This window comes from Taudactylus pleione, unplaced genomic scaffold, assembly GCF_031769625.1.
Source record: "Taudactylus pleione unplaced genomic scaffold, aTauple2 ptg000522l, whole genome shotgun sequence".
Taxonomy (NCBI): domain Eukaryota; kingdom Metazoa; phylum Chordata; class Amphibia; order Anura; family Myobatrachidae; genus Taudactylus; species Taudactylus pleione.
Window position 1 is genome coordinate 185,959 of NW_028284924.1, and position 15,618 is coordinate 201,576.

Here is a 15,618-nt window from a genome sequence, read left to right on the forward strand (position 1 = left end):
GCTTCTTCTGTGTTGGCCAGAAGGGACCTCTGGCTTTGCTCCTGGTCCACTGACTCTAAGAAGGCCCTTCCTTATTCCAGTGATGTTCTATTTGGGCCAAAATTGGAAGCAGCCACCATGGCCACTATTTTATCCAAGACACTGTTTCTACCTTCAGCAGCAGCCACTAGAGCTTGAGTGTCCTCCTTTCGTCCACAAGGAAAGGCCAAGGGGCTGTCCTTTTCAAGGTCCCAGAATTCTTCCGCTAAGATCGCCAAGCCCAGAAGCAAGCAGGCCTGTCCCTGGGGACCCCAGTGTGGAAGGCCAGCTTCTGCTTTTCTCAGACGTCTGGATGACAACCACGATGGACACCTAGGTTCACTGCGTAGTTTCGCAGGTCTACGCTCTGACTTTCAGGAGGTGTCCACTGGCCTTCCGCTAAGTCTGGGAAAAGCAAAAGCGCTGCGGGAGTCAAATTTGCTATCTACTAGCCTACAAGGTTGTAGTTTCTGTCCCTCAGGATTAAAGAGGCGCTGGCTTCTACGCCAATCTGAACTGCTCCTTTTTACCCAATTTTCACCCTCAAATCCCTCAAGTATTTGCGAGTCCCCAAGTTCCGTATTCAGTATTTGCGCTCCATCATTTTGGCCTTGCAACCGGGAGATTTCATGGCCTCTTTGAGTTGGATAGGCACATGTAAATAAGCATCCTGGATAACCAGTCACCAGTGTCTCCTCTGGTTTGCAGTCGAGGAGTAGCACTACCAGTTTCGGGCCTTGCCCTTTTGGTCTTTCAATGGCTCTTCACGTGTGTTAATGAAGGTCATGGCACAAGGGTATCAGAAATCAACCTTACCTGGATGATCTTATCCTAGCCAGATCTCCGGATATACTCAGGGAGGACCTTCGCGCCTCAATAGATATTCTACAGTTGCATGGGTGGGTCATCAATTGGAAGAAGTCCTTCCTGATTCTGGCCCAGGAGATGCTCCACCTGTGGGCCCTGTTGGACTCACGGGTTCAAAGAGTGTTTCTCCCAGTGGACAAGATTTGGAATCTGTAGGACAGAATTTGAAGGTTCTAAATTGCCGGGTGTCAATTTACACCTACATGTGGCTCCTGGGATCGCTAGTCTCCACTTTCGACATGGTGGAGTTCGCCCAGTTTCACTCCCGGCCTCTCCAGGTGCAGATTCTGACTCTGTCTGCAGCTTGATCTGGAGATGGGATCCATTCAGTCGTCCAGTCTTGAAAGGTCTGTCTCTTTCTTTTGTGTGGTGGCTCCAGACCTCCCACTTGGACAAGGGTTGCCCCTCATGGATTCTGGACTGGGTCCTTCTCACCACGGATGCCAGTCTTTGTGGGTGGGGAGCTGTGACCTACCAGCATCCTTCCATGGTTGATGGTTGATGGATGGCTCAGGAGCGCCGTCTCCCGATCAAATGTCCCTGGAACCTATAGCTGTCTTCAGAGCTCTCTGTCAGGCTCAGCAATTCCTTCAGCATCGCCCAGTCCAAGTACAGGCAGACAACGCGATGGCCGTCTCTTACATCAACCATTAGGGTGGAGCATCATGTTCCAGCTCTGTCTGCAGTTTTCATTGCCAGGGTCCAGAATTGGGTAGCAGACTTTCTAAGTCGTCAAACGTCAACTTCCGCGAGTGGACTCTTCATCCGGACGTCTTTCAGCTTCTAGTTCATTGTTGGGGGTCTGCCGGAAGTCTATCTGATGGCGCTTCGGTTCAACCACAAGCTACCAGAGACTTGGGGGCTCTTCTGGTGGATGCGTTGGCGGTTCAGTGGACTTTCAATCTCATGTACGTCTTCCTTCCGATCTCATTTCTGTCGAGGGTTCTCCACAAGTTCAAGTTGAAAGGAGACACCGTGATTCTGATGCACCCCGCTTGGCCACGGAGGGTTTAGTATGCAGAGCCTCTCCATCGACACGCTGTTGCGTCTTCCTTCACGGCCGGATTTTCTGTCTTAGGGCCCGTGCTTCCACCTGGATTTGATTCGCCTTGCTTTGACAGAGTGGCTTTTGAGACATTTGTCTTGAGAGCTAAAGGTTTTTTTGCGGTCATTCATTCATACCATGTTGAATGCGTGGAAATTTTCTGCCAAAGTTTTATCGGATTTGGCGTGCTTCTGGTGTTCTTCCAGAGATTTGAACCCTAGCTCCTTCCTGCTTTCCCGAGTTTTCTCGTTTCTGCAGACCGGCCTGGATTTGGATCCTAGTCTGTCTTCCTTTTTTTTTTTTTTTTTTTTTTTTTAAAGATCGAAGTCTCTGCACTCTCGGTTCTCTTTCAGAGACTGATTGCCGGATGTTTGTACCTTCTTTGAGGGTGTCCTCCAAGTGCAGCCTCCATTTGTCTCTCCGCTGGCTCCATGAAACTTGTCCCTGGTGCTTCAGGCTCTTCAGTCACCTCCCTTCGAGCCTTTTGAAGCGGTGGGCCATCGTTTGCTCACGTGGAAGACTATTTTCCTTCTGGCTATTGCTTCGGCTCAGAGTGTCAGGCTTGAGCTCACTGTTGTGTCAATCTCCTTTTTCTGGTCTTTCGCTCGGACCGGGCCGTTCTTCAGACTCGACGAGATTACCGTCCGAAGGTGGTTTCCAGATTCCATTTCAATCAGGAGATTGTGGTCCCAGAGTTTCAGTACAGCTCAGGAGCGTCCCCTTAGGGGGTTTGCTTTGGAATGGCCCCAGCATCGTCTCACTTTCCCCAATAGACTGTGATGAAGAAAAGGAGACATGTCTTACCTGTTAAGTCCTTTTCTTCAAACTCCATAGGGATACAGGGCACCCACCCTGTCGTGCCTAAATGGCGGTGTCTTCCTTCCGTATAGGGGAGGAGGAGCCTGGGCTGCACATGCCAGCCTATAGCCCAGCGTAGTCCCAAGAAAAGGACTTAACAGGTAAGACATAAGTCTCCTTTTCATGATCAGATGTCAGTGCCACCGGTCTGTAATCATTTAACCCCTTATTGGAGGAGTTCTTAGGTACCGGAATAATTGTGGAAGACTTCCCACGAGATGGAACTACACATGATTCTAGTGATCGATTAAAGATCCCCTTAGAGACTGGTGTCAACTCTTCTGCACAGATCTCCAGACTTGATGGCTATACCCCATTTGGACCAGGAGCTTCCCTAGACCTCAGGCTTCGGAACAGCTCTCCCACCTGAACCCTTATTTCAGGTACCTTACCCATACAACAAGGTGGAGGAATAACAGGAAAATCCACTAATTGAACGTTGGAATATGTATTATTAGACAATATGCCTAAGCTTCACGGTAAACCAAGTTTTGTCATTATTAAAGCTGCAAAAAGTTTTTGTTGGCATATTTTATGCTGAGTGTTGTAATAGTTTGCGCCAGTCCCTGTAGAGAAGTAAATCTAAGATATCAAACCACCAAATATTATGAGAAGTTCAATACATAATACATTTTCTTATCCCTGGTCTACTGGTCGGAACAATCATACCCCCATGCCACTGAAGTCAATGTAACGAGTACATAGACCAAATTGATCTTTGTGTACAAATAAGAGGTCTGGACTGGGTAAGGGGGCTAGTGTCACACTCCTAATACTGTCTGTCTACTTACTTGTGGGGTACAGGTTCTTTAACCTACACCACCACCATCATTACATGTCTCTATACTTTTCTTTTACTATCCATCGTTCCTCCAGACTTCACCCTGTCTCTGCTTCTGTCACTAATCCTGTTTATTCTGCCCAGTGCTGTGGACATGGGGAGCGCCATATTAATAAATGATGATCACTGATGGATATAAGGTACATATTGATGTGTAGCGTGAGCTGCATAAAGAGCTAAGGTACTTGGTAGCCAGGAACGTAGACTAGTATAGAGCCTTTCTGGGAGCAAGTTCAACTGGTGTCTCCACCTTGCTCTTGCGTGCAATTATTGTCCGCTTCCATGTAATCTCTAGTCAGATTTAACACTGTAGTATCTGACACAGCTCTGTCTGTCCCTTGGATGTCAATAATGTCTAAACCTTCTTCCCAGTGGTTGGAGGATTTTAACCGTATGTGGCTGTGGGCAAAGTTTATTGGCTATCTCCAGTCGATCAGGGAAGCAGTACATATTCGTCATGGTGGATTACGTAACCCTTGGTATCCTTAAGACCCCCATACACTGTAAGATTCAAAGTTGGTAAGATGAGTTGTACGATTGCCCTTGAAATTTTTCGTAAGATGTGGTCAAATGGTGTACGATTGATTGATTATTACGATCAAAGGATAAGATGCATAGAAGTGTGTCAAATCATACACGATTGGTTGGGATCTCTGCAAAACCATCTGATCTGCGATCCAACAAGACGACGGTGGGGATGCGCAGAACACACAAAATACACCTATTTTCACACGATTGGTCTGTCCAACCTGTCATAACTGGCCATATTGTGTAAAAAAAAATTGTCCTGTATATGGGCACCTTTAGGCTGTTGCTCGATCTTCAGTCACTATAAAACTTGGTGGATGCTCTCAGGGGAGTGTTCTGCATCATAGGGTCCCCCAACGAGATCCCAGTTGGTTAGGAAATGCAGTTCATGAATCAACTGTTGCAAAATTTATGGGCCATGTGAAGAGTGAGGTGAATTTGTATTGCCCACTATTGGACTGTGAGTTGTGCAATAGGAATTTTAATCACATGTTTGAGCATTTGAGTCTTTACAGGAGAAAGATTAGGATTGTGCTACCTGTATTTAAAAAAAAAAAAAAAAAAAAAAAAAAAAAAAAAAAAAAAAGGCTACAGCATCCACAAACTCTTGACCTGTTCTAGCAGGGGCTGCTGGCTCTACGCAAGATGTCAGGGGTGGAGTCAGAGAATTCTGGGGTTTGATTTGGGTTTGGAATCTATGAGCAAAGACCAAACAGAATACTTCAGTCTGACCAGCTTGTCCATGCCAGAATGTGCCTAGCAGAGAAGAAGGTGATGGTTCTGTTGTCCTCACAACCAAGGGTTACCCATCTGATCAGTGGGTTAAACCAGAATTAGTGCATGTGATCCAGTCCATAACCCAGCTCCCTGAGGCAAGTGCTAGAAATGCCTATGCCAAGTGGTAGACTTGTACATCTGCTTCTGAGCTGGATCTCTGATCACTGACTTGTAGTCCCCCCCACCTCCCAAACTACACTCTTTTAGTAAATTTTTCAATAATTGGGAGTGCCAACTACAATGAAGACCGAGGGCCTAATCCCATAGGCAAATGGAAAAGCGGACTTCTCAGGGATTTCAGCATAATGCACTTGTCAGGTCAGACTTTAATTGACTTAGATTACTACTGCGAAGGGATTGATCTGTTTGTTGGAACGCACTTTCCGTGAAATGTGTGTTAAATGGCTGGTCACCATCTGTACTCAAGGAACGGCCCCATTTCATAGGAGTGTCCTGGGCGGGTAATTTAACTTCCTAGCATGTGGTCAGAAATGGGACATCTGTTTCTGGCAGATTTTTGTACCTGGCATGGGGCTGGTGCACGTCCAGATACTAATGGCGAGGGCAGCGTCTTCAGACGGATCCTTAGTGGGCAGGTTAGGCTTCCACTTTTAATTGCACGGATTGTCTACGCATTTCTGTAGATTCTTGCTTTAGAATATAAAGGTAAGTAATTGCACATTCACCTGACTCAGGATCAGGCCCTGAACTTCTCACGCCTTTTGCGGATGGGGCGCAGTAGTCAGTCATCATTCCTTTCATGGACGGAGGACAACTCCGGAAAGTCGCCTGCCCATAAACAGTCTGGAGCTTCGAGCAGTGTACAGGATCTCTTCCATGGCAGGCCGGTCCAGATCCAGCCTGACAACGCAATTGCGGTAGCGTACCTCAACCATCAGGGAGGCACGCGAAGTCGGGCAGCAATGTTGGAAGTGGCAAACATTATGGTCTGGGCTGAAGGTCATCTCCCAGCAATCTCGGCAGTGTTCATTCCAGGAGTCCTCAACTGGGAAGCGGACTTCCTAAGCCATCAGGACATACACGTCGGAGAATGGGCTCTCCACCCAGCTGTCTTTCAACTCCTGGTGGACAAATGGGGACTGCCAGATATAGATCTCATGGCCTCACGTCACAACTACAAGGTATGGGTACAGGACCAGAGACCCCCTCAGTCGCCTTCGTGGACGCTCTGGCAGTAAGGTAGGACTTCAATCTCGCATACCTTTTTCTTTTGATCTCCCTCCTGAGGGTGAAAATTCAAGCAAGAAGGTAGCATGGTGATACTAATAGCCCCAGCGACATTGGTTCACCGACTTACGGAGTCTCTCCATAGACACTCCATTTCCACTTCCTCTACAGCAGGATTTATTAGCACAGGGTCCTTACCTGCACCCAGACCTACCTAGTCTGTCTTTGACGGCGTGGCTCTTGAGTTTTCCCTCTTAAGACCCAAGGGTTCTCTCACTCTGTGGTCCAGATGATGCTCAGGGCGTGTAAGCCTGTCTCAGCCCGCATATATTACAGAGTTTGGCACTCTTACTTTCAATGGTGTGTCGCCGCAGGTTATGACCCTACAGTTTGTAGGGTCTCCCAGGTGCTTGGCTTTCTCCAGGATGGGTTAAACCTTGGTCTCCACCTGGCCTCCCTTTGGAGTTCAGGTTTCTACTCTGTTAATCTGGCTCCAACGAAGGATTGCTCCCCTGCCTGATGTCAGAACATTCATGGTGTCGTCCGCATTCAACCTCCTTTTGTCCCTCCGGTGGCTCTGTGGGATTTGACCTTGGTTCTCCGGGCTCTACAGGTTCCTCCGTTTGAACCTCTGGACTCAGTAGACCTCAAGTGGTTGATGCTGAAGACGCTCTTTCTCCTCGCTATTTCCTCTGCCTGCAGGGTATATGATTTGGCAGCGTTCTCCTGTCGCTCCCCATTCTTAATCTTTCATCCAGACAGAGCTGTCCTCTGTACCAGGGCTTGGTACCTCCCGAAAGTGGTATCCTGGTTCCATTTGAATGAAGAGATTGTAGTTCTGGCCTTCCAGTCCTCGGATCTTTCTGCAGGTGAATCTTCCTTGGATGTGGTTTTTGCTCTTCGGATCGACGTGGATCGTACTAATTCCTTGAGGAAATCAGATTCTCTATTTGTGTTGTATGGGTTTCACTAGCGAGGCTGGCCAGCTAACATCTGGCTCGAGGGCTCTGCATGACAATCACTCAGGCCTACACGCAAGCTGATCTTCCGGTTTCAAACAGGGTCACAAGCTCATTCTACTCGGTCTGTGGGACCCTCATGGGTGGTTCGACGTGGCGCTTCTACTGAACAATTGTGCAAGGCGGCCACATGGTCTTCTGTCCATACCTTTCTCAGGTTCTACGCCTTGGATTCTCCTGAGAGGTAAAAGGTATCAAACACCCAAAGAAAGCAACCTTTCTGCTCAGGAGTGTCCCCACCCTTAGGGAAACTGCTATGGGACATTCCCATGGTATCCCTGTGGATCCCCTATGGACCCTGAAGAAGAAATTGAGTTATGGTAGACTTACTTTTGTTAACTCTATTTCTTCAAAGTCCATAGACCCACAGGGTGCCCACCCAGACGCACGTGGCCTCATTGGGTATTTTTCGCTCTTGATCACCGATTCCTTCATCTTCTCGGAGTATTTTTCTTGAGAGTAATGTTCTTCCTTCTCTTCTTTCCTGTTCCTGCCTTGGGCTTGTTTACAAAACTGTCTGGTTGGGGGTGGGGTATATGTGGAGGACTGAGGCATCCTGGGAGCAAATGCTTAACTGTCTGGTGCCTGGATCACTCAAACCACTGTGGATCCTGTGCACTTCTAATATTAAGAGTTATGGTAGACTTACCTCTGTTAACTCTTTTTCTTCGACGCGTTGAGATCACCCTATACCAGAAACTTACAGGCCTACTCTACCGGAAGATCTGGGAGCCTCCCCCAGTGGGGTGATGATGCAGTTCACACCATTGCACAGCAGATGGTGGGCCATGATTATATAATTGTGTAACCACGCCCCATGTACTTGTCTCCCAAAAAGTAGACAAGTATGATAAATATAGGGACCCAATCAATGGATAATAAAAAGCTGGTCTAAAGGAGACACAATAACATGGGTAGAAGGACAGACTGAAGGAGAGGGTTGCAATTACACTTAACCTCAGTGATAAATTAAAGCAATATATTAAATCAAAGAAATCTACACCAATCTGTAATATACCAGCAGGCATTTTAAACCAGTGTTACAAGTTATACCGAAAAAAATCTAAGAGCAAGGAGCTGGAGGCTGCAGCTGAAGGTATGGTGGGCCACACATGGCCCTAGAGATGCCCGTTTCCCATCAGTGTACTAGATCGGTGGTTCTCAAACTCTGTCCTCATGACCCCACACAGTTCACATTTTGTAGGTCTCCTAGCAGGTGCACAGGTGTAGTCATTACTCACGGACATATTTTAAAAGATCCCCAGGTGGAGCTAATTATTTAATTTGTGATTCTATGGGGAGACCTGCAAAACATGCACTGTTTGGGGTCCTGAGAACCATGTTTGAGAACCTGTGCACTAGACAAAGCTGGCCTTCTGCAAAAGTAGAAACAGATTCTTCCCATGGGGAAATAATCCACACATGCTTTCAGAATAAGCACAAAGCACTAGAATAATGGTAGAGCTCTCTTCCCTTTCACTGTAAGGACCTGGAAGTGAGGTGAGGGCAGAAGTGTGGTTCCATACCCATAAAGTCCACCTAAAAAATAAATTTGTTCTCTTACCACACTTGGGGCTCACCACAGGATTATATTCCCCCTCTATGTCCACGTGGATGGTAGGGATGATGTTGGACAGTAACTGATGACGTCTGGGTCGTCTCAGTGAAGGGCATCTAGACCCTACACTAGAATAATCTTTTACATTTCAAGACCTCAACAAGATAATACAACCTCTTTCCTTCTCCGAGTTTTTAATGAGGCCTTTGACCAACCCTATTCTTTATTAGGGGCACATATCACAGTGCTTCCTAATGCAGGACATACACTATACAATTATCAGTCAGACATCTGTCTGGTTGGGATGCAAACCTGGTAATGTATGGGAGCATCTTGATAAAGTAATACCTATTCCAAAACGCATTGGTGCAAGCTGGATTCTGTCTCTCCTCCATGTCACATCGGGAGCTTCACTACATCTGGGTTCAGAGTGGAAATTCATGCAGAAGCACATAGATATATGGGTCAGTTTATTTTGGGGATCGTTGGGATCTCACATCGATATATATCAGGAAGACATCTAGGCGGCGGTCACTACATCAATTATGAAATCTTTATGTGCACAGCTAATTATTTTAAAGCATGAGTACATTGGCTATAAATACACAGCTAATACATATTACAAGCCACAATGTGGGGAAGTGTCGTCTCTGGATATATTTTCTCTTCTTTATGGCCTGATACATGGTAGCGCTTATGTTTAAAAGTTGTCTTTAGATTCTGTTTTAAGGGTTAATGTTCCCTTATATTTAGAACCCATCTGCAACTTGTTTGAGCGCAGTGTGTGAATAGAAGTATATAGTTTGTACTGCACAAAAGTAGTCTTGCATATATTGTTCACAGTCAAATCGTGTATAACTTCCCACTGGAGACAAGTAGACCCTTCAGTGGTCAAAAACAATATATGGCATGTTGCATGCATGGAAAGAATGACATGTTATTTTATTGATAGGCCTGAGCTTTATACAAGTTTGGGCTCCAGAGTTTTTAAGAAAACCAGTATTGGCTTCACCGTGCTCAAGATCTTCCCTTGAATGGCCCCCATTGCTTCTGCCCATCTCTGCCACTTCCGGTGACTTGGAAAACAAGTATTTTCTTGTGCTGTCTTCAACTCCTTTCGAAACGCCTATATCGGCGATTAATTTTCACGTTCCCTATTCCACCAACCCACACACACCATTTTCTTTGTGTGTTTGAACAAAAGGGAATCTTGAGCTGGGCATTTTGTTTTCTATCATTGTACCAGTAGAATAACATCTGTAACTGTTACTTGATTTACATTAGTGAAAAGAAATAATGGAAGACTGCCTTCAATACACAGGTTTGGCCATTATTCGTAATGCAATGCCCTCTTCCATATTATTGTCAATGAGTTATTTTAGATTTGTGTTAGCAGTACTTGGCTATAGAGCTTGTTGACATCTTGACTTTCTCCAATGAGGTACAGTACCACAGACAACGTTGCAGAGGTAGTCACCCGGCTCATATGCTACCATAAGTTTTGTTAACTTGCAAAGTATGTTTGAGCAACAGTAAAGGTGATAATTGATTGGCCTCAACTTACCTCCCACCTGGCTACACGGCTATTCCTAGGGAATCGGTATGTAATACCGGCGGATGAGATGCCGACACCGGAAGACGAAGATCCCGACTAGGGTAAGTATCCTAACCCTCCCTTACCCTAACCTCCTTCCCTGAATCCTAAACCTAACCCTCCTGGGGGAGTGCCTAACCCTAACTCCCCCCAGGAGTCCCTAATCCCCACTCCCCCCCCCCCCCCCCCCCCCAACTGAGTCTCTTTATCCATGTCAGCCACTGACTTTATAAAACATGCAGTCATGTTTTGCTGTTTAGATATTTGCATTGACGAGCACTAAAGTGGACACTGAGTGTATATACCAGAGGTTCCCAAACTCGTTCCTCAAGGCACCCTAACGGTACAGGTTTTAAGGATATCCATGCTTAATCACAGGTCACTTAATCAGTAACGCAGTCAATTTGATTTAACCACCTGTGCTCAACCATGGATCTCTGTTGGGGTGCCTTGAGAACCACATTTGGGAACCTACAGTATATACAAAGGAAGTCGGAAACTCCATCTAAACATACTCTTACAAGTTGGATTAAGGATGTCGTTGTGCAGGGTTACAAAAGGAGTAGACACAAAGGGGTAAATATACTAAGATTCGGGTTGGTCCCAATTTGTCCTGTTTTTAAACACTGATGGGATCGATCAAAAACTGACGTTTTTTTTCACAAAAAAATTAGTGAATTTACCAAACACCCGGTTTTGACAGGATCAAGTTGTTTGATGGTGTATTTGATCGATCCTGTCTGTGTCGAAGCTCCGAGTTCCCTGCCCGACTTTCTCTCCCGAACAAGCAGCCTGCACATATCAGTGAAATGTGCACAGGCTGTTTTTTTTTTTTTTTTTTTTTTAAATGACGTGGGATATCCCCCCCAGCCCAAGACTGGTCAGCCACTCCTGGTGCCTAAAATTACAGGGTGTAAAAAAAAAAAAAAACAACACACATGTAGGGTTCCCCTTTAGGAACCAGCACCTGGCTGCAGGGCCAGTCCTGGTTTTAAATATAGTGGGGAAAAAATGCTTAGGAGTCTACCTATATTTAAAACCAGCACCGGACCCAAACCGACCGGGGATGTAATGCCACAGCCAGGAAACCCTATCACCGGGTCTCCATGGCCAAAGCATTATCACCCAAAGCCAGGGATCTTTGGGGAGGTGAAGTCACACCACATCCCTTCTGTGGCTGCAGGAGGAGTCAAACTATAACCCTTCCATGGGGTACAGGAGTCACGATACATCCCTTCCAGGGCTGCAGGAGGATTCACACTGCATCCCTTCCGGGCTGCAGGAGGAGTCACACTAAAACCCTTCCAGGTGTGTTTCTTTTTCTAGTCTCTACTCAGCTGACTAAGGTGTTTACCTGAATTGTGAATGGCTGCTATGGAGTATTTCAAGGAAACAAAATGAACAGTAATAACGGTTTCAAATTCTGGAATTCCTTTACCAAGAATCAAAAAGGAGTAAAATTCTCTGCAAATTAACACTCATGTCTAAACACTTTGTGCACAGGTTAAATGGGAATATACAAAAACATCAAATATATAGGACAGAACAGTAATGTATAAAAAGGCCATTGTTTTATTGGGTGCAAACTATGTAAGAAAATCTTCAAATTAAAAAAACAGCAGTGTGAGCAATAAAAACAGCCCAAACATTACAAAAAAAAAATAATCTACAATTTGTAACCAAACAAGTACAAATTAAAATCTGTAAAAAAAAAACCTCACTGGATAATAAAAATAAAAGACAATCCTGCATTTAACATATTAAGGCTGAATTATATTGCCAGAGAAATCCTTCATTACACAGGCACTTAGTGTGAGGGGTGCAGATTACATGGAAGACTCTGTGCTTTACAATACAGAATACAAAAACACAACAAGCTATGAGATCGGTAAGAACAAAAACTGGCCTCTGGGTGCAAAAAAAATACCTTTATGTAAGGTATATTAGACTATTTTCGTTGTATGTTAAATTTAAGTTTACATTTTAGCAGATATATTAGAACTTTGTTGAATTTTGGAATTATTATATCGTTTTTTTTCTTCCTGGGATACATTTGGCCCCTATTTCAGATGTCCTAGATGCACAGTGCTTTCCTATATTACAAAACATCACAGGAATGGTGATTGACTTGATTATTGGTCCCCATTGTGGTAAATGTGCTGAGGTTACTAAAAACTTTGGGACTATATTGCAGAAATAAAAACTAAGCTGCCAACAGACATCCATATTACACCAGAGGCATGGTCCGAGACACGAAGCCGCTGCTCCAAGGGCAGGATTCACACGCTGTGAACCCTGAGGCCGTTTCTGATCCGACCGACTCATGACGTTAAACATTATTTAAAGAGTGAATAAATATCTGTTCTAGAAGACACGTAACATTAGTGTTAACGGCTGTATGCACATACATGTAACATTAGTGTTAAAGACCAGACGTGTATGTACATACATGTAACAAATGGTACCCTATTGGGGGGTGGTAATGCATTTGTGCTTTGACTGAAACACATGGAAGGAACGTTCTCCCCCCTCAGAGGTCCGTAGTTGCCCACTGCAGCACCAGTTGGGGGCGTTGTACCTATATTGCAGCTATACAAATGTCTGTTCAATACTTGTGCTTGTTCCTGAGGAGGCACATTGGAGACTGCCCCAGCCTCACATTTTGCTGTCCGTGGGGGCATCACCAAGCCTGTTGACAATGTCACTGAATGATGGGCGATCTTTGGGGCTGGAAGCCCAGCAGCGTTGCATCAGTTTGTAGAAGCGGGAGGAACAGTTCTCGGGGGCAGAGAGTTTCAGAGAGCTGCTCTGTAAACCTGCAACAGAATATGGACATGACTGTTGGAATGTACGTGAGAATAAGTTATCGCACTCTATGCAACAATCACACAAGGTTAACCGCTTAACTGGCTGATTTTTATTTATTTTTTACAATTTTAGTGACATTTTTGGAAAAATAAGTCAAAATGTATTATCAAATTATGTAAATAATACCTACTTAAACCTGATTCAGTATGATTTTATTAAAAAATATGCAGAAATTTTATTAAAATCCCGCTGAACTGGTTTTAAATAGGTATTATTTACATAATTCGAAAATGTAGGAAATCTCACAATTTTGGGGACATTTTTGGAAAAAAATTGTTTTGTGAGTAAGGTCAGGGCTTGTGCAAGTGTGCCCAAGGCTGCGATGGTACAGATGGTTTCGCAGTCCTGCTAAACATTACAGATGTGTGTAAGGTAAAATGGGCATCCTTATGTTGTGCTGAGATTGCATTGTGATTGCAATGAATTAGCATACTATTGCAGTGAGACTGCATATGTAATCGCTATTGCATTCGCAGTTGCGTTCCTTGCTTGAATCGGGCCCTCTATCATGTTCCTCAAACTATCCTTGAACAAACTGAAGTGTGACAGCTGCATTATCCTGCTGAAAGAGGCCACTGCCATCAGGGAACACCGTTGCCAGGAAGGGATGTTCCTGGTCCGCAAAAACGTTTAGGTAGTTGGCACATGATAGAGTAACATCCACATGAATGCCAGGTGTCCCAGTAAAACACAGCCCAGAGCATCACTCTGCCTCTGTCAGCTTGTCTTATTCCCATAGTGCTTCCTGGTACCATCTCTTCCCCAGATTAACAACCCCAACGCATCGGGTCGCCAACATTAAGAAAACGTAATACCTCAAGACTAGGCCACCTTCTTCCATTGCTCCATGGTCCAGTTCTGAAGCTCACGTGTTCATTGTAGATGCTTTCTTGGTGAAAGTCTGAGCTGTCCTCACTAAAAACTGCATTGCATATTTTACCTTTTCTGTGCTAACTTCCCCTTTTTATCACTATGTCTGGGAAAGCTGCGGGATCACTCCCAGAACGGAATGACACGGTAACATCACCACCAGCCTCCAGAAAATTACCCTTCTCTCTCACTCTGTCTGGATCCTCGGTGGTCTTTTGTGTCCGGGGGGTCTTCTGGGGTACCTTTTGCATTTGCCTCAATGAAGGTCAATCAGAGTTCTCAACCTTTTCTGCCGGTCGAGCCACCCTAGACTCAATGGTTGGCCCACAGGTCTCTTCTTCGCTTGAGAGACTACTTGAACCTTCTTCCAAAGGATTGGATGAGCTGTCCAGACACAATGGTCTTCAAAAGCGCAGACAATTATCGTGCAGTCCTAAGAAGGATCAACTTCTGAGGGTTCTTCACAGGGGGAGGGGGACCATCTAATATCAGTGATAGATGATGCCTCTGACATACAAGGAGTGGATGCCTTAATCAAAACGGTCTGCCAGGTCTTAAAGATATCCAACACAAACCTCCAGAGTCACAGGATGTATCTCCTTTCAAAAGAAAACATAAGCAGGCAACATCTTTCCTTCGTCCTCTCATTTGGAGGGCATGCTGTCCACAGCTTGGGTGCATCCAGATATCTGAAACTCCTGATCTCCCTTTAACTACTTCCTTCTGCAGACAGATCCATGTGGGAAACTCTCCCTTTGGTGGATCCTTCAGTCTACTGGTTATCCAAAAAGGCTACCACCCCAGTACCAGGATCTACTTCTCTCCAGGAAACTTCTGATCATAAACTGGAATCTACCCTAAAATTGATTTATGCGGCCTATTCTAGTCTCTGCCTGGGTAAATAAAGCAGTAGAAAAATGGGACAGATCTTCTTTCAGATGGCCTGCGCTCAGGTACTCCTCAGGCTGACTTATTTCTCTGGTAGAGCATATAAAGGAGTCTGCTTCTTACTTGGGAGAGGTTGCTATTGAGGCAGATATCTGCTCGACAACTTCCACTTTGGTAATTGCTGCTCGTAGCTCCCTTTGGCTGAGATCATGATGAGCGAACGTGGAATCAAAGCGATCCCTTAGAGGACCTTCATTTTTACGGAGAGATTTTGTATGTGCCCAAAGCTTGATAATATAATTGCTCCAGCTAAGCCGGGGTGGGGGGGGGGGAGGAAGGGGATTTGAAATATGAATGGGGGTTTGTGAAAAAACTTTCCCTTCTACCCTCCTTCCACACACAAGGCCATGTCTTTTTAGGGCCCTTCATTTTGACACTCAGGTAAGCAGCGACTCAGAGGAGCTCAGAGACAAATGCCCTCTGCCTAGGTGAAAAAGTGAAGGACCAGTAATCCTGGCCTTCCTGTTGCAAAACCTGAAGAGAAACCAGCCGCCATGACAGGTTACCCATCCTTGTAGCGAATCCTACAGTGGTGGTGGGAGAGGAGGGGCATCTTCTTCATTTTCAGACAATTTTTTCTCAAATTTCCGATGCACGAGTCAGGAGAACCCTCTCGGTCAGATACAAATTAGAATTTTA

The 15,618-nt window shown here is 45.3% G+C and overlaps 1 protein-coding gene across 1 annotated transcript in view; it reads right to left on the reverse strand.

Annotated features, from left to right (window-relative positions):
- Window positions 1-11,740: 11,740 nt before the first annotated feature.
- The window catches only part of PTK7 (protein tyrosine kinase 7 (inactive)), a 79,561-nt gene continuing 75,683 nt past the window's right edge, over window positions 11,741-15,618 (reverse strand). Inside the window, exon 20 of the mRNA XM_088450693.1 lies at window positions 11,741-13,109. Coding sequence (XP_088306819.1) covers window positions 12,949-13,109 — 161 coding nt within the window. The 3' untranslated portion in view covers window positions 11,741-12,948. The remainder of the gene's footprint in view (window positions 13,110-15,618) is intronic.